Source organism: Lates calcarifer, linkage group LG15 (assembly GCF_001640805.2).
Source record: "Lates calcarifer isolate ASB-BC8 linkage group LG15, TLL_Latcal_v3, whole genome shotgun sequence".
NCBI classification, from domain to species: domain Eukaryota; kingdom Metazoa; phylum Chordata; class Actinopteri; family Centropomidae; genus Lates; species Lates calcarifer.
This window is the reverse complement of record NC_066847.1, coordinates 6961661-6981200: the sequence shown is the minus strand read 5'-3', so window position 1 is coordinate 6981200 and position 19540 is coordinate 6961661. Positions and strand designations below refer to the sequence as shown.

Genomic DNA, 19540 nt, shown 5'->3' with positions numbered 1-19540 from the left:
TGTCCATTAAACCGACTTGAGCATTCATATGTCACTGGATCCTCTCGCCATTAATTCTGCTCCTGCACAGACTTCAGCCTCCTCCACTGAGTGGCTTTCAAAACAGGACAACTACTGAGTATGTTGCATGCATGCTCCGGGAGGCTGCTACAGGCAGATGCTCATTACGGTGACACATTGACCTCCGGTGACTTCACAATACACTGATAATGAACTGAACCGTTTGTGCTCTGTAGTTGTCAGAGGGACTTTTTAAACCTTTATTTATCCAGCCAAGGTTTACAGAGCCTTCATACTTCTGGCAAGGCCGTGCTTCACACTTATAAAGTTTCACAGCTTCATACCTGGACGCTGTCCATCGTAACCACAGGCCTTCTCACTTGGAGCAACTGTGGCTTCGTCAAGGACAGAACTGTGGTAGTTCTTCCAAGGAGAGCAAAATAACTCAACTTCAAATTCACTTTACCTCCCAAATTTAAGCATATCATTTTCAGCTGTCAACTTGCTTCTCTAACCCCTCTGACTGAAATACTGCAACAAAAATGTAGTGAAAATAATGTAAACCCAGAGCTGATTATTTTAAATATTGCAGCTGTAATTTAAGAAATCTTTTATGATATTGAGTGAGTAACAAAAAGCTCTGATAGCCCACATTTATTACGAGGTCCTGTTATGTCACTGTCCATTCTACAATCTCTTAAACTACTTACATTCAGTGTTGGGAAAGTTACATGGAAAATGTCAATTAGTGATTACATATTACTCATTGAAAAAGTAACACCAATACTTAACTAACTGCTCAGCAGCAAAAGTAATTATTTACTATACTCATTACATTATTTCCATCAAAAGTGCATAAAAACTACATCAAAGCCTCCACAACCACGTCACATTTTCTGTATTAAAAAGACATTATGGCTTAAAAGGTGGCAAACAGGTACTGTATTTAAAAGTATTTACTGACCATCAACAGATAATGTGACATTATCTCCAGTGATTGCACAGGGAACTAAAAAGGTCCCATCCACAGAATGAAGCTTAAGGGTTCACACATCCTTTTACTACTGAACTAAACCATGTATTTCCCGAGTCTAGGCTGAGTGCAGGCAAATGTCAGCAAACAAACTGAGAATACATCATGTAAATAAGACATCCTTGGAGTTACCAGGAGGTGAATTTCTCCTCTCTTGGTAATAGCTAATGGCTTCCTCACACCTCGAGCCTCTGTGACAAGCTAACACACCCTGGACCAGTCTGTCACCTGAACACCGAGAGGTGAAGCTGATTTCAACCGTGTGTCAAACTCCCAGTAAGGCAGTGAATGAGCCAACCTGTACACCGTCGAAGTAATGGAGCACTGACACTGCAATTCAACAATATGCGTTTTTACTATTCCTAGGACAGCTGGTTTGGTTGTCACAACAGGACCTTGTTTACTATTAAGTACAGTGAACACAACAACTGTTGGATGTATGCACTACAGAGGAAACTATGCTTGAACCAACCTGCTCCGTTTAAAAACCCAAAACAAAGCAGGCAATATTGTTTTGGTTAGAAAAATGTCCAATTTCACAATGCTTACATAATGGATTATTTTATGTGGTGTCTTCTTCTAACACACACACACACACACACACACACACACACACACACACACACACAGACATACACAAATGCAGTCACACTCAAAGGCAGCCTCTTCATCATTCAAACTACAGGGCTGGTTGGAGGATAAAGGAAGCGGCGGATCTCACCAGAGAAGGGGGGATAACAGACATCTATTAATCTTACCTCCTCTCCTGTCAGGTAGTACGCCGACAGCAACCCACCAACGTAACGGATGTTCACCTCAAAGAGCGATGCTTCACCGTTCTGTTGAACCGAGAGAGAGAGATCAAATTGTCAAACGTCATATTCAGCCGAGGTGAGCAGCACAGTGATGTTTATGGAAAAAAAAATTAATATGCTGTAGTCATCATAAATAGTTTTTCTTGCTCCACCCATGTTTTTTTTTGAGTGGAGATTATTTAACACCTGGGATAGCTGGTAGATTAATTGTCCTTTGAAACCTCTTGGGTGTACTACAGCCCAGATGTGCAGATAAATATTTTATGTCAAGCTGTGAAGTCTCTGCGAAACATGGGCATGTGAACAAAATTGATCTCATCCAGGTGTTTCAATTTGCAATGCATGTTCATTTTAAGGATTTAAGGTTGAAGCTCTATTTTATTACCAGTATAATAACATGTTAATGAATGACTTACTTAGTTATAAGAGAAATAACAAACTCAAGACTTTTTCAGTATTAATGAAAGAAAACGCTTCTTAGATGTAGAGGAGGAATAACTACAGGCATCAAATCTTTCTGACTTATTTCCACAAGACCCAGAGGCACCAACTGACAAATTACCCTTTTGATTACACCTGTGGAGAGAACAGAAAAAAAACAGCTCTCTTTTATAAAAAATGTTGTTGCATTATGTTGTTCGAAAAATTGAGCTGCTATTTTTCAGTCTGTGGATTTACACAAAGCCCAGAACTTTAGTTCCAACAACAAGGTGCTGGCTGGAAATAGCCACATAAGGCGCAACACCAGATTTTCATCTTTTGACAAACTTTGAGATGTGGGTGGTGACTCAAGAGTATAACCAGGCCCTGGGCAAGAGCGGCTGTGAGCAGCTGATTGCGTTTCTGGGCATATGGCCATTCACCGTAGCTCTGATCTACTGGTAGCCAGACCTGTCACAACTGATATATCTGATTGTTTTTAATCTTCTCATGATAACTTTTGTACGAGCTAAACAGGAGTGAGGAGGAGAACAGCGCATTTGTTGGGCTCTATTTCCAGTTGCGGATTTGGTGCAATGTTATGTTGGATAAGCTGTAAATATACTATGCTGTCTGCATTAATTGTGAAGACAGATTATGCCAGCCAGTGAAATATTGTGTTTCCAATACATTCCTGGGCATTAATGACAATCTATGGCTTAGAGGAATAAGCTATATCAAACTCTGGCAACTCAGACAGCACTTAAAGATCAATCCATGGTTGGTTTTGGTCTTTCAGAATATTACCATATTTTAAATAAAGTTACAGCTGCCAAAGTTTGGAAGAAAAAAATTCTGGGGAAATTATTACAATTACAAACGTTTTCCAGCATCTTATATTCTACAGTCTTTGGTAGACAAGGGTGAATTTCCAGTGAATCTCCATGACAACAGTAAATGTGGTTGCTAGGAGATGATGTGACAGAACTACAAAATCTGTCCTGATTGACTGATTGATTACCCTTATTATCCCTCTTTAGGAAATTGTGGTGTATTCATAAATCTCCTGGTATAATAAAAGGATGATAACAAGCCAATAAAGTAGTGCAAGCTCAAATCAGCATTAATTGCCCATGTCAAAGCATCAATATTAGCGTGTTAGCACCATTGCCATTGCCAGATAACCACCACAAAATACAATGCAGTTCACAGGGGTGGCCAGACATTTAAATTCTCCTAATTAAATTAAGTCCTCACTTATAATTGCTCTCATTTTACACTTTGCTTTAGTTTTGTTTTACATCAGCTGACTGTTGTTTCTCAGGAGGAGTTCAGCATCTTTGTTGAGGGCATTCAGAGACAGCTTGTCTGGCAGCTGATGGACACATTACCCGCTGTGGGAATAAGACTGATGGACTTCTGCTTATGAGGCAGTCTCTCAAACAACCAGGCTCCCATACCCCCCACCCCCCAATTCCTCCTCCTCTCTCTTTGTAGGCCTGCTGAAATGGAGAGTCCCTCTCCAAAGAAATCAACAACTAGAGCCAGGCCAGCTTCAAAAAGTCAGGTCAGGAAAGTGAAAGCCATGTAATCATGTTCCCCGGTGTTTTGTTTCCTCTTTTGTCTGAGAGTCTCTCACAACCAAAGAGCAATATCGATTAATGGAGAGTAAGTTTGCTAGCTCAAGTTGAATTTTAGTCAAACTGGCATTGGTGGGGAAGACACTGTCATCTACCTGCTGCACAGATGCCTTTCACACCTGGACAACACTGCGAGCACTGTGAGGGTCATCTTCTTTGACTTCTCCAGTGCATTCAACACCATCCAACCATCTCTGCTCAGAGTTGCCATCTCCAGAACTTCTTCGATGACACAGCCATTGTTGGGTGTGTCTCTCAGGGGAACGATCTGGAGTACAAGGAGGTCATCACTAACTTTGTTGACTGGTGTGGTAAGAACAATCTGCACATCAACCCCAGCAAGACGCAGGAAGTCACTTCTCACTGCACTGGTGAACATCCAGGGTTTGGACATTGAGATCGTGGTGGAGTACAAATACCTGGGTGTTTACCTCAACAATAAACTGGACTGGTCTCACAACACCCACGCACTGTATAAGAAGGGCCAGAGTTGTGTCCACCTGCTGACAAGACTGAGGTCCTTCAGAGTGTGCAGGTCACTGCTAAGGACTTTCTATGACTCTGTGGTGGCCTCTCCATCTTGAGCTGTGGATGCTCAGAGAGAGACAGGAAGAGACTGAATAAGCTGGTCAGACGTGCCAGCTCTGTCTTGGACTGCTCTCTGGATTCCATTGAGGAGGTGGGTGAGAGGAGGATGTTGGCCAAGCTGACATTCATCATGGACAACCCCTCCCACCCCCTGCATGAGACTTTGGGAGACCTGAGTAGCTCCTTCAGCAACAGACTGCTGCATCCGTGGTGCAAGAAGGAGCGCTACCGCAGGTCACTTATTCCAACAGTTAATTAGCAACCTGCTTAAAAAACTGCTTTTTTTTTTTTTTTGGAAAATCAGGATGTTAAACAGTGCATCATGTCTTCTGTAAAGAAAACAACAGAACAAAAAACTTCCTCCCTTTTTAAACTGCTGTGTTTGTATGTAATTTCAGAGATGGGCCTTTTCAATAAAAATGGTCCCAGCACAGCAGAAAAAATCTAGTCTTATTCAAGGCAAAAACAAGCACAGGAAACCTGTATACCTAAGATGTTGCAGAAAAATTTAATGTTCTCATGCTGCAACTATGAAACCTTAAGAGGTGAGGAACTGTGCTAAGTTGCCATTTCTGTTTGCCAACATTATGTGTACCTCTTTTTCTAAATGAAATATGAAATAAGAGGTAACACTGCATGTGTCTCAATGTGTCACCATAATTATTGCCTCTTACGCTTGCTGAAGGTTGAAGCAGCCTAGTGCTCATTGACTTGGAGACCCATTGAGAAGGAAATTGCTATCTCAAGTGTGGATGATAAGGAAAACTGTAATTGGGTGCCAGAGAGAGCAATTAGCTCCACTCTGAGGAACAGCATAGAGATGAGAAGTCACTGGAATCTGTTCAATGGTGTCATTTATCTCCATATATATCTGCGCTTTAAAATATTCATATACCTAATCCCATTTTGTATTATCACACTTAATGTAAATCAATAATTGGCATCAATAATCATCTAATGTGTTTGTCTCTTAATCTACATATTAGATGCTGCCAGTAAAATACCACCAAATATCTTCACATCTCAGCAGCTTGGCAAACCGTGTTCTTTAAAGGGTTATAGTTTAACATTTTGGGAAACATTTCCTCACTTTCTTACAAAGAGACAGATAAGAAGACTGATGCTCTCATAACTATTCTGTAAATATGAAGCTACATCCAGCCACTAACTTAGCTTAGCATAAAGACCACTGTTTTTACACTTCAGTATTTGTTTGGATTAAACATGCAAGATAAAACTGCTGGCCTCAGCTTAACATATACCATTAGAGACATGAGAGTGGTCTCAATCTTCTCATGTAACTTTTGGCAACATTTCGAACTAGTCCTTTAACATAAAATGTCCTTGTCGTGTGTTATGTAACTTCATGATTCAGGTAACAAGAGCAGGGGTGTTGTATAACCAAGGTGCTGGCTCCATCCCTGAAGAAGGCACACTGGTGACATTTCATGAGACAAAGCATTGATGCCTCTGGCAGGGCAGTCGAGCTGAGCTGTCTTGCCAGCCCTGAAATGAGTGGCCCATTCAGTAATGGTACTAGGATGGCAGTGATTAGTAACAGTAACGGAGTGTCTATTTATCACCAATGACCATGGCATTCAGCAAGACAGGCAGAAGGTACAGTGAGGGAGGACAAGTAATACTGACAAAGTATTACTTTATTAAGTATTTGCTAATCAGACTTTTACTTCCCAATTCAGGCCCAATACAATAAATCACTCACCAGGATTTGTATCAAACCTCCACTCATACTGATTTCAAGATCCGACAAAGAGCATTTAGATATAAAACAAGCCTGCAGGCACCATTTCTAATAAAAAAGGGTTTTGTTGATTTTTGTATTTGAATCTGATGTACTATATTTCGAAGGAACAACTCACACATTATTTCAGTGCAAATGGGGCATCAGTTCAGATCTACATCTCCACTAAATCCACTAAAAACAAAAAACAACAACAAAAAAAACCCCTGAAGCTCTGAAAACACACACTAAACAATGAAACTCACACTGGCATAGATGTATTAAATCATCACATCATAAGCAAGCTATCAAGACAGATTAAAAGCCACTGAAAAGTCCTCTGAGAGCCTGTTTTCATATGAATAAATACAAATTCTGCATTTATTCTAACTGTATAGAAGGTGAAGGTGAACAATAGCACAGCAGATTGGATCTGACTCTGAGACTCTCTGTAGAACTGGTTCAATCTTAATGGCGTTTTCCAGCAACATTTTAATTTGTCCAAGTCAACAGTAAATTGCTGTGTTTTTATTCATTATCCAAGTTTAAACAAACAATAATTACACTGCCAAGGTATCATTGCTGTACACTGGAGCTATTAACTGGACAAACATACCTTGCTGAAGTGGGTAAATTAAACACAATAATACTCAATTTTTCTTTTCATAATTCTAACAATGTTATGACAAAAAGAGAAAAAAAAACTGTAAAATTAATTATTTCATTTCAGTTCCAGAGATTAATTAAGTTCCAACTGAAAGCACAAAATTATATTCATGGCAGAGAAAAAAAATCAATGTAGAGCAGATCAAAGACAATTATGGGAAATGTCAACATTAATCATTTGGTTTCATCTAAAGTGCAACTGCTCGGACATTTCCCATCCTCAGTCTTGATGTGACTGGTGGTTTTATCTCAGTTTAAGACAATCTTATACAGTTTTAGCCACCTTTTATAGGCTTTATGTTTAATTTTCTTGCAAATAAATGAGACATCAATCATAAGAAAAATCATTAAAGCCACTTTTATCCTTCCCAAAAAAAGAAATTGTGAAAATAGTCCACCCACACTAAGACATTAAATGAGGCCAATTTGACTGTGCTGTAGCTCCTTGGGGCACGTTTATGCATGGAGCAGCAAGACTAGCTGCTCTCCTGCAAGCATGACAAAGAAACCAGGTAAAGTTAATAACACCTGTTTTTAGTCTTTTTTGTCTCTCCTCACAGTGCTCAAGCTGAGGACCTAATTAGGCAACAAAACAATGCTGTCAGTGTAAACACAGAGGCTCTCACCACCACTGCCACCAACTCTGCCTCTAATTAAATTTCTCCATCTTACCTTCATTTCTCAGTCTGCTGTACGATTACTGAACAGCAACAATAAATCTGCATTGCAGTGTTGCAGCTTTAAAATAAAAATAATCTCTTACTTGGGAAAAACAAGTTGAGATCTACTACAAACACTCAAACAACACACTTAACCTGTTTGGTTAGACTGAATGAACCCCGGTTGGTTTGGATGGTGTGAATCAAATCAAATCCTGGCCTGGACTAAACAACGAGACCAGGACCACTTGAAAAAGCAGGTCTCAGTCTAGTTCTGAGCAGACTTGGGTGCAGTTCATCTGTGGTGAGAAAGCTAACAAACCACAGGATTTTTTAAATAGCAGAGAAGTGATTTCACCATAAATTCAAAAGGTGCACCTGCTGTTTGTGGACTGTTCAGGAGGTTACAATCTATACAAGCAATGTATATATCTATGTAAATTATTTGGCAACCATGGTTACATTGATTCTTGTCAGTATGTGAGTTCAAGGGACCTCTTTGTAGTCCTGTCTCTACTTGTTTGACATGATTCATAAACAGTGTTGGGCAAGTTACTTGAAAACTGTTATCAGTTACTCAGCAGCAAAAGTAATGTTTCATATTAGTTGTCACTTTACATGTGTTACTTTGTTGTCATCTCCAGCTCCAAATAATGTATCCATGTATTTAATACAGGTAAGACACCACAGTGTAGCAAGTTACAAGTAACAAGTTTTGAGGGATTTACTGATCATCCAGCAGCTAGCTTTGCCTCCACTGCAAACAGCTCTCCAAACTACAGGTCTGCAAGCATCATTTGTTATTTTCAAAAAGAAAGAAGAAAGAAGTAGATTACTGAAAACAGGCTTTCACAGGCAACTGGATACTGCATTTAAAAATGTTTCAAATATCTAAAATATGCATGATACTAGAAGAAAAATTAGCATTTTAATTGTTCTACATAATGTAACTGTTGTGCAGGAGGAGCCACGGCAGAAAAGAAAATTAATTAATGCGTGTAATGACTCATTGGATACATTGCTGCCGTACCTTGTAGGAGTTCTGCTTCACCAGCACCATGCAATGTTGCTGAAAGTGTTTGATGCTGGTTTCTCTGTTGACAAGTATTCAGCAGCCGTGGCAAAGATTTCTGTCGGACTCAGCCCAGATTTGCCTGGGACATGAGCCTGATTGGCATGGCCGCCGCACCGCTGTGTGCCAAGGAGCTGCCTAGACTGTTGCCCAGTGGTGTGTCCTGCTCAGATGCTAATGTAATGATTTACTGCTAATAAAGAGGCATCATTGTCACTGGGCAGATCACTCTCTGCGTCGCCGCGATCCAGGTTTCGACAAGCTCCCACATCTCAAAGCCAAATTAGACTGATGTGACAGAAAAAAATGACCCGATGAGCCAGGGATAAAAATTAAGCAGATGATTGCCTCTCCTACCAGAGCTGGTGAATCACACTTTCTGGCTGTGATTTAACTTAACATTGCTAATTAACATGGAGAATCATGAAAGGGACCAATTAGATCCTGCTACTCTAATCTCCATCAGTCTAGTATGCTGCACACTCAAAGCTGCTGCCTCTGCTTAAAGGAGTTTCCTCAAGGCTGCTCGTCCCCACCCGACTACTTTCAGGACAGGAGGCTGTGGCTGCTTTTTTTTCTTTTTTTTTCTTTTTGTATAGTAATTATGGTCTTGATCAGCGTCCAAGCCGTGAGAACAGTCTCCAACATTAGTGTTAATGACTGCTAACCTCTGGAGCATGCTAAGCAGCCTTCTCTGATGGGAAGGGAGCTCTTAACTTCATGCCAATGAAAAATGGGACCTCACAAACGATGAGCCCACACAGCTCAATATTTAGGTGGGAGACATCAAACTAGGTATCAGGAATCAGTGATAAGAAAATTATAGTTTCAAATTATTTGATCAGAGTTTAACTAGAAAACAGTGTGGTGACACGTTAGATGGTTTATTTATGGACATTAGCAGTTTTAAGATTGGTTTAAAAGTCCCACAACTGTTTGTCTAATTAAGTTACTGCTTTTTCAATAGACAGCTATCATTGCAGTATATTAGCATGTTCCAAGAGAGTGAAGCTCCCATTTCATTTTATTACTGAGTGCAGTGTTGTTCTTTGAACCCACCCTGATGACAGACAAAATAAATAATAAAACTAATAAAAAAAATAAAAAAAAAACCCTAATCAAAAAGATCTTATGTTGGTTTGAGTGAGAAGTGCCTTTTAATTTTTCAAAACATCAGGGAGTCGTGTCTCTTATTCATTGTGGTAATTTGAAATTTAAAGTGACTCTTTCAGATTTTCATTTCAACTGACAGACATTAGACAGTAATGATTACCAGTCACAACACATCAGCAACTTCTTCTCTTTTTTACTTGACTGCTATGCTCTTGTTACATTCCCATGATGCATTTTTACAAGCTAGGGATAGATGCTTCCTATTCCGTCTCAGACCAATAAACCCTGATTAAATGGTCCGAGCAGAGAGGCATTAAGATAAACTACAGGCTAATGGTTCGAATCTCATCAAGGTATGATTTATTTTATTTCTTTGATAACACTTGGCTTGTAGAATAGCGGTAATTAATCAGCGGCTAACGTCTCCCCAAACATCATCATATAGACACGTACGCACAAAAGATCATAAACATCTCCATTAAATCCATTAAATTGTAAATTAAAAGCCTGGTGAATAATTAATCAAATACCACCAGGGTGATAAATTATAGCTGAATTACAACTCAACCCATCAGCCCTGCATCTTCTTCAATTACATCCTCGGCATCCTGCGATATTTGTCAATCTGCATCTGTCTATTTTCAGAGCTCATATTCACCTTTTAAGTTCGCTTTCTCTCAAATACACGTGTACACATGCAGAATCGGGAGAGCAGCATTGTGTGTACAGGTCTCTGCTCTCTCCGGGGAGACGCAGCAGCTCCCCACCGAGTACTCTATGATAATGCTCCAGGTCTCGTGGGACTTTGCAAAGCTCACACTCTGCCGTTATTATTCACCCTGCTGCAGTCCGTCTTCCCTCTTCCTGTCTCTGTGTGTTACTGTCTGCCTCTGTCTCTTATCATATACCTCCCACTGTATTTGGCCTTGCTGACTGAGCCGCATCCTTCACTTTGTCTCAGCAGCACTGGAGTCTTGCTTGCTCCGAAACTGCTGATGAGAAAAAAAAGAGGCACTTGAGTTGCCTCAAGTTCTACTAAATTCACGCTGACATATTAAATGACTAGCTATGTGGATGAGGTCATTAACTGAGCCAGTTAATGAATCAATTCTAAACACTTCTGTTTCAATACTTCTTCACATGACCGCAGTGACATATAAATGAAACTAAATGAGTTATAGTTGCTTCAAGGAAATCAGTTTGTCCTGAGTTTATTTGTGGATTTATGCAGAAAGGTGGCCCAAAATCTAATCTGATCATTTTCTCATTTTCCTCTTTTATTTCTTGTGAGGAAACTGTGGAGTTTTTATAATGTCATGATTTTGAGTTACTGTGCCACAGACTTGTACCTAAAACACACTTTCATTATAAATTCATCTGTAGACATTTCTTTCCCAATAAGTCAATGAATAATTGAGTCCACAAAATGTCAGAAGGGAGTGAAAAACTCACTAGTTTCCTAGAGCCCAAAGTGAGTTTGTTGAACTGCTTGTTTTGCCAGGCTCACAAGCAGCAAGTCCAAATATTTGAGAAGGTGGAGGCTAAAAGTATTTGTCCTTATCGCTGCTAGATGACTTACAAGATTTATCAGTGATCAAAAATCTTGAAAATAAATTTTCTGTCAATCAGTTAATCATTTCGGCTGTATTTATAACAAGACATCAATATATGTAACGTAATAACATCTTTGTGACAAATACTATGGTATCAGGGCATACATATTATGTATTATAAAGAAGCTTAGTGTATATATTGGAAGTGATATATGTCTTCTGGTGTGACCTGTTAAATGTGCATGAACTAATGTTTGGCCACTAGGAGGCAGCGCAATAGGCAGCAAACACAACACTGATATGAACATGTTAGCAAAATACTGCTTATTTACAAATCCAGCAGGCAGAAACCAATGTGACGAATTATTTGTAGGTGTGTTTCTGGCCACTTGGAATATATAAGTCAAAGCTCTGATTTGCTCTTCACCAACCGCTGAGGGAGATATCTGGCTCTTTAGCTGCTAACTGCTAACTGTAGTCATCCGCTGGTTGCCAACTTTGTCTCTCTGCTGTTTGGTACTGGTGCCTGTTGCAGCTAGAAATGGGGAGAGTGGACCAAAACATAAAGCTGTGGGCTATAAAACCAAAACAGTGAGCTGGATGTCACTGTATATAAGCTGCTAATGTCTTTGCACCATATTTTATCAGTATATCTCAAAAGCTTTTCATAAAAATTTCAGCCTCAAGGTCAACAAACAATATTCCAGGCATTTTTTACATTTAACATGTAAATTAGAGCCTCTGAATTTGAGCCAGATCTGTCCTCCTTGTAGTAATCAGAATCCCATGTCAGCATTTGCCTCTGCCAAATGAGTCCACAGGGACAAAGAGCACAAATGATACAGAACGTGCTGGTAAATATCCATAATGATGAACCACCTACACAAAATGTCCTTTGCCCTCCAGATCCCGAGACAAAATGTCAGCTCAGTTTGACCTTAGCTCGGGGGTTACAGCATCCTCACTGAAGCATCTCGCGGCACTGTAAATGACACTGCATTTCCTTGGACTGGGAACGAGTTGGGTCTCGTTTAGAACTGACAGTAGGTCATTAGGGGTCAACAAACAGTTCCACAGAGGTAAACAACAACCTCGCTCCGGGTCTCATCCTCGTTACCAACTGCCATCATTTTCAAACTCAAATGTAAGTGTACATTTAGAAAACAGCTCATTAACAACTGATTAAAAACAGGCTCATTTACAAGCTGGGATACACAATTTGGATGAGGACGGCCAAAGATTGAATATCGGCCTCAATGATGTGATGCAATCTTGAAAATCCACAATATATTTAGAATATGTTCGGCTGCTGAAAATATTTTGGGATAACAACCTACACATGCACTTTATATTTGCCTGAAGTGAATGCAGAGTTGAACTCTTTTTGTTGACAATTATACTAGAAATAGATAACAATACATTTCTCTCCATTTCTCCTGTGTGTGTTGTGGTTCAGTATACACTCTATGTTGGTGAGACGCTGCTGGCTATTTGTCAGATGATTTGATGAAGATCCTCTCCCAAGTCAACTCCCTCACAAAACTTTCTCTCCTGTGTGAAAACTGCATCTTGTGTGCGAGTCTGCGAGCAAACTGTGATGAACTGGCAGCACAAACTGTTTCTGGCCTCTGGGCCCAGCATCCTTTTAAAGGTTGAACAGATTAACAGCAACAACAATAAGCAATGTATCTGCGCTCATTCTACCAAAAAGTCAATTACATCTGGATTATTACAGCACTGACATAAATACACTTGAGCTATTTCCATCTAAATGCTTTATGCTGCTGCAAAGATAATTTGAATGTAATGGAATTGAGACCTCAAGCTAATGCAGACATTTTGTGCTGTATACAGACATCTAAATCTGACAAAAGAGACTTCAGGGAGATCTGAAGGATTGTTTTCTTCTTCTAGGATGTTTCAGGGAGATATGCGTTTCTGAAGTGCACAACTTCAACCACAATTTCGAGAAAACACTCCAATATTCTGCTTCATCACTACTGAAACAGCCCCTTCAGTGCTTTTCTACACATTACAGACCACATTAATAAATGCAGGCAAAACAATAACCCAAAATAAACAACACAATGCTAACATCAACATGCTAACATATCCACAAATACAATGCAAACATGCTGATGGTAAACAGGTATAATCTTTATCATGTTCAGTGTATTAGTTTAGCATATTAGCACTGCTAACATGAGGATGATGGGGGTGTATTCATATCATTCATCATGTATAATCATAAACAAAACTATTAAACAGTCAAAACACCAGACTTGATAATAATCTATTTGATAGCTGTCCAGAGGTTTCACTGAAAACCACAAATGTCAACCTCATGGTGGTGCTAGAGGAAAATTCAGGGGATCAGGGATCATGTGAACTTGTTCACATACAGTACATCTTGTGAAAACTGTGAATGTAGTTACCAAATTTTGTGCCGATCCATTTGATAGTTGTTTAGATATTTTACTGGTTAAAACTTTGACCTGCTCATGGCACTACATGAGAAGTCTGGGGATTATCAAAGTCAACAGGATTCACCCTATGGTCACCATTATTATCTGTATTATCTTTTAAGTAGTTGAGATATTTCAGTGTGAACTAAAGTGGTGGATCGACAGACAGGTGGTTTAGTGTGGTAGTATTAAAAACTGTGTAAAGCTAACAAAAAAAAGCTCTTCATGGAAGGGGAGCACATGACAAACCTGGTGCCTAAATATCTCTACCTGGTTCTCTAGTGTGATGTCTTAGCCTTAACAGACAGACAACTGTACTGTTACATCTCCCACACATTTCATATCACTATCACCCTTGTGATCCCCCAGATCCTCCCTCCCATGCATGCTGTATTTGACAGTATGCTCCAGAAATAATGGTGGGGTTCATCCACTCCCACTCTGCTGTCTCTCTCTCTTGCACTAGGCCTTGTTTAGTGATGCTTTGCTTACACATGCCAACATCTGCACTCCGGAACTGCTCAAGGGCAGAAAAAGGCAGCGTGCAACATGACAGAAAAAACAGCTCGTTTCTTCGGTCACCCACAAGACTTCACACTCACTTAAGTCTCATCTGAGATGTGGAATTACAGGCCTGAATGTGCTAATTATCCAGTCACTTTGTCGTCCTGGTTTTGGCTCAGGAGATTTTCACTGCGGTGTATCAGGAATTATTGCCAGCGCACGTTGCTGGTTACACTGAGGAGGCTTCATGGGAATCATCAACAAACACACAGAGGGACACCTTTAATGTATGCACAGCAATAATAGTAAAATCAGAGTAGATTAGATTTCACTGAGAAAAAATGTGCACACTTTAACTTTTGCACAAGATCATTCAGTGAGACAGAATTTCATAAAGAACAGTATATTTACAGGATAAAACTAAATAAATTGTAATACCTGTTGCTCTGATGGCAACAGAGACAGCCTAAAGTCAGCCTGCAGGCTTATTTTATCACATTAAACACTAACAAATACATGGTTAGTTTTTTTCTTCCAAAAATGAACAGGTACAAAGCCTTCGGGTCCTGTGAAACACATGTACTGCCTACAGGCTCAACTAGTCAATAACATCAAAATCACCTACAAATTAAACATTTTGTGTGAAATAACCTTATTCACTGGGAGTATAGCTTCAAATTAGTTGAGCATGGTTATAAAAGTAGAGGGGTTGGACTCCTGTAGAATAAACCTATTAGACACATTGCTTTGTAAGGCACATCATATCCATCAATTAACTAATCACAGCTCTCCTTTTTCCTCTTTTTGGTTTTATACCCTGATAATAGATCTGGCTGAGCCTGACAGAAAGTAGATGAAAGCTCTAAAAGACAAAACATTTGAGTAAAATGATCGGGGGATTTATCACATCTTCATCTAGCAGATTTCCTGATGATTCAAGATGAGAGAGAAAGTGCTGACACTAATTGATATAGACAGAGTAAAAATAACACTGAATGAGCAGAAGAGTAGAAGAAGAGCAGGGGTGGGAGGAGAAGGAGGAGGAGGAAGAGGAGGGAGGTCTAGAGGAGTAATAAAATTTAGGATGCAACATGAGGGAATACAACCCAATCTTAAAGTCCTCATTAATCAGTCTTCATTACCCTCCTTAAATTAGAATGGCTGTGATGACCTGTCCAAAGACAATTACTTGACCACAACTTAAATGTCATACAGTACTGTCCAAACTGTTGATAGCAGATCCCCACAACAGAGCAACATATAACACTTTATGCCACATACACAGACAATTTTAGCTAAGTCCTTGTCAGATCAGGAAGCCCCATAATGCTAACTGGCAGCAACAATGCCAGCTACTTATTCAAGCTTTATGCGACAACAGCTTGTGGAAAAATATGGTAAAAGCTAAGATTGGCAGAAACATTCTGGAGCTTCTTTTGTCTTCATAATTGGCTCTGCTGCCACAATGGGACAGTCTGTCTGCTGAGCTGCTCATCAGGATCTGCATCAGGAGCATGTTGTTTGTTTCAAAGTCATATGGTCAAGATGCATTTCAAACAATTTAATTTGCTCAGCTGGCATGGGGCTTTAAAATCTGTTGTTTGTGCCTTACTAGACCCTCTTGGTTTGAAATCGAAAAAGTGGTTAATTCAGCAATTGGGTTTGGTTCCATTCCCACAGAACAAACAAATTCTGTGAAAACTGATCGCAATGAGCGGCGGCTGATGTCCAAGCCTCTTGGTAAGCTGAGGGGGAGATAGACTGAAATGTGTTGCAAATGCTGTCACATCTGTAACACTGTAATGCAGTCCTTGTCTGTCTGTCTGCCCTTGTTTCAATGCTAACAAGTTATAGACCGGCTATCACTATGTGTCAAGTGTCTGGATGACAGACAGGCCTGAACAGATGAATGTAACAAGCTGCTTAGCCAGTGTTAGTGACTGCGTCTGGCAACACTGTAATGTAATTAAGAAGAGTGTGTGCATAAAAATCCCTGTGTGTGCATGTGTCTCTGCTCCATCCCTTTTCTTTATGCTATAGTATGTGCCTTTGTAAACAAGACATACATAAAAATGTATTACAACAAGAAGAGAGAGATTGTCCTAGCTTGCCAAGACAAAAAGACTGATTTCTTTGGCCCTATTATCCTACATTTTTGGTTGATTCCACCTTTTTCATCAGAATCAGATTTGAGGTAACCCAGATGTTGTGTATATCCCTTTCATGTACCAAGTAAGGCATGAAAATTAATCATACATTTAAAGACATTACTGACTTTTTTGGAGCCTGACCCTTTGGACATCTTGTCCAAAATCTGTTGAGAATATTAACAAAAATATACCAAAATCCTCAGAGTAAGATTGACCAGTTAGTAGGAGACTGTTTTAGCTTTATATTTTGGGTTTAATGAGCATACAATTAACTTTTAAGTGTTACTTTCCTATGCCGATGGTCTTACTCTGAATGCATTTAGTTAAGTAGTATTTTGATATAATTAGGACATCAGAAAATTTCCTTAGGCTCTTGGCAAGCTTGGTTAACCTTTCCCAAGTATATCTGACAATCTGTATATCGAGCCAGTCAGTTATTTTCTCTGTAGCGGGCTTGTACGAGGGAGTTCACTATCAAAAACATGATATTCTGCGACATATAAATGTCTGTCAAGTGTACTGGGGACTCTCTGAGGTGTGTCAGTTATTTAAGTAGATGTGCAGGTGAGAGTGTGTCTGTGTGGTGACAATGTGTTTTTGTGTTAACAGAGCCTAACATCACTACCCAGTCCTCCCCATTTTACACCATTCAATCTTGACTCCATTTAGCATACAGATGAAAAATAGTTGCATCAAATTCATAAATGTGTATGTAAAACGTTTTTCCCAGAGAAGATGACAGAATCAAGTTTTTCAGGTCACAAAACAACCCCTTGTTCAAGACATGTAAATTATTTGCCCTAAAATTATCAAAAGATTATTCCATTAACAAAAATTGAATTGGCACTAATAAGTCATGTTTAATTCTCTCAGAGGAGATGAAGCAGCTGCCTGGTGGGGTTGAGCTCCCCCCTCCAGAGATGACGGCATGAGGGAGTAAGGCAGGGGCAGATCACAACTGTGACAAAGTGCAGTATGGAGTGTAAATCTGTGTTTGTTGTCTTTATGATTGGTGACAGTGTTGCTGTTTGTCCACGGCTGCCATAACTGCCTCTCTGCACTCAGGCTGCCTCAGCCTGCAGCTACACTTCCTCTCAAAGTTAATAGTCATCTGCATTCCCCGGGATAGACCGGCCGCAGGGAGACAGACAAACCGCATGAGTGTGTGTGTATCATGCCTCTCTCCATGTCTGCTTTTCACTATGCATATCTATCTGTAGGGGTGTTTGTGCCATGACTAAGAAACATACTGGCTAAAAACTGGGGGGGGTTCTTTGATGTGTGGGTGAAATTAACACTCACTGTGCATTTCTTTATGACCTCAAGACTGGCAGTGATCAAGATGGTGCTGAGCTCCACGAGATAAAAGCACATCATAAACACACTGCTGGTGTGTTTTAGCCCTGACTATAAACTGGGGCTGCTCCCCAGTGGAATAAATATGTGTGCACAACTGTTTTTACCTCAACACTATCTATTCTGACACAAGTCAGATGTGCTGGGGGCATCATGTGTGCTGTGTCACACATGTCAAATTCAGTAAAGAGTTGGTTTCTTAGCAAGAACCTTGAAATAAACAAGTGTTTTTTTTATGCTAATTGAGTCAGCAAACAAAACATCCCAAAATTGAGACATTTGACATACTGTCATAACAAGCAGTGAAGAGGTCTAATTATTGTCTAGCATCTACAGTACAATGTTGACAGTCATAATGACATAGTTGAGTTTATAAACTTTATGTAATTACACACCATTACGTAAACCACATTTTATTACACATGATGGAAACTTTGACTGAGAGATGGCTCAGAAATGACCTCTCTCATTTACAAAACTTACAAAACTACAGGCAAACTGACCCACACTTAGCAGCAAATCAAAAAAAGAGACCTGTCCTGTCTCTCTCTGGCCTCCACTAATCCCAATATAATATCAGAACTGGCAACCCTCAGTTGCCCCTGACCACATCATTACAGACTCGCTCAATAAAAGGCCCTCGGCCTCTTTTTGCCTCTTCTCTCCTCTCAATTTTTCCACCTAAAACATCCCATAGACCCCTCCTCTTCTCTCTCTCTTTTATTTATCACATTTTCCGCCCCACAGAGACCTTTCAGAGAGGCAGAGAATCCCGTCAGTGGGTAACACAGCGTGGCCAGTGGCCGCACAGGAAGCTTTTGATTCCCGCTGGAATTTCCAGAGCTTTGGAAAACTGTCAAACTCAGTGGACACAATGTAGGTGTTTGAGCACAAAAGCTCAGCTTAAAATCGATCCAGCATGCAAGGTCACTGCTGAAAACTTCATTATGTTAATGTAGTCAGAGTGTGCTCGAGCCTGATGGTGGGTTCAGCGGTTGCACATGAGTTAATCAAGGTTTTAAAGTGAGTTATGGAACAAACAGGGAATGACAAAAATAAAAAGTGTCCAATTAGATGAGAAGGAAGAGTGTCTTACCGAGTTTAGGTCCAGGCTGGTCTGTACCCACTCCTTGGCATCGTTGTATTCTTCCATCAATCCCATTATGTACAGTGTGTCTAGTGAGTCAATGACGGATGCTCCCCTGAGGCCACCTGCAAAATGCATGAAGAGTATTCAGTTAGTGCCTGATCAAACAGGGACAGAAATTCTAAGATGTTAAAACATATTATATAAATACATATTTTAATTATTAATTATTTTTATTTTTTGGTCTAAATATGAATTAAAACAGTTTTGTGAACGTTGCACACTAATAAAATCCTAACCCAGCATGTTTTGGTATGTTGTTTTGGTTAAAAGTGCATCATCGTGATCCATCCAGATGGCATTTCCTTTGTAGAAAATTTTCATAATGCTAAGACCGGATTTGCGTTTACATCAGATATGTCAAATTATGAAGAGTTTTTAATAAGAGGTATAAAAAGAAAAGAAAGGATTGAGCAACCAACAAGCTGTTATCTAAGCTGAGCTCTTGGAAGGTAGATAAGTGCTCAGATTTAACCCCAAACCTTTAATGTTCTGATTAGCAACAGTAACTTGACAGTGTCTGTGATAAAAAAGTAAAACATAAAAGTCCCCTGCATGCTGAGCTTCTGTAATTGCTGCAGTGATGTTGAATGATAATACTAAACCAGCTTTGTGTGG

The 19540-nt window shown here is 39.8% G+C and overlaps 1 protein-coding gene across 3 annotated transcripts in view; it reads right to left on the bottom strand.

Moving 5' to 3' along the window:
* LOC108899472 (mannosyl-oligosaccharide 1,2-alpha-mannosidase IA) overlaps positions 1-19540 on the bottom strand; it is a 174138-nt gene that overhangs the window by 54216 nt on the left and 100382 nt on the right. For all 3 annotated transcript variants that reach the window (XM_051076369.1, XM_051076370.1, XM_018699919.2), the window contains exons 3-4: positions 18872-18987; positions 1792-1872 (exon numbers count right to left, since the gene is read on the bottom strand). In XM_051076369.1, the coding sequence (XP_050932326.1) occupies positions 1792-1872; positions 18872-18987 (197 nt within the window). The remainder of the gene's footprint in view (positions 1-1791; positions 1873-18871; positions 18988-19540) is intronic.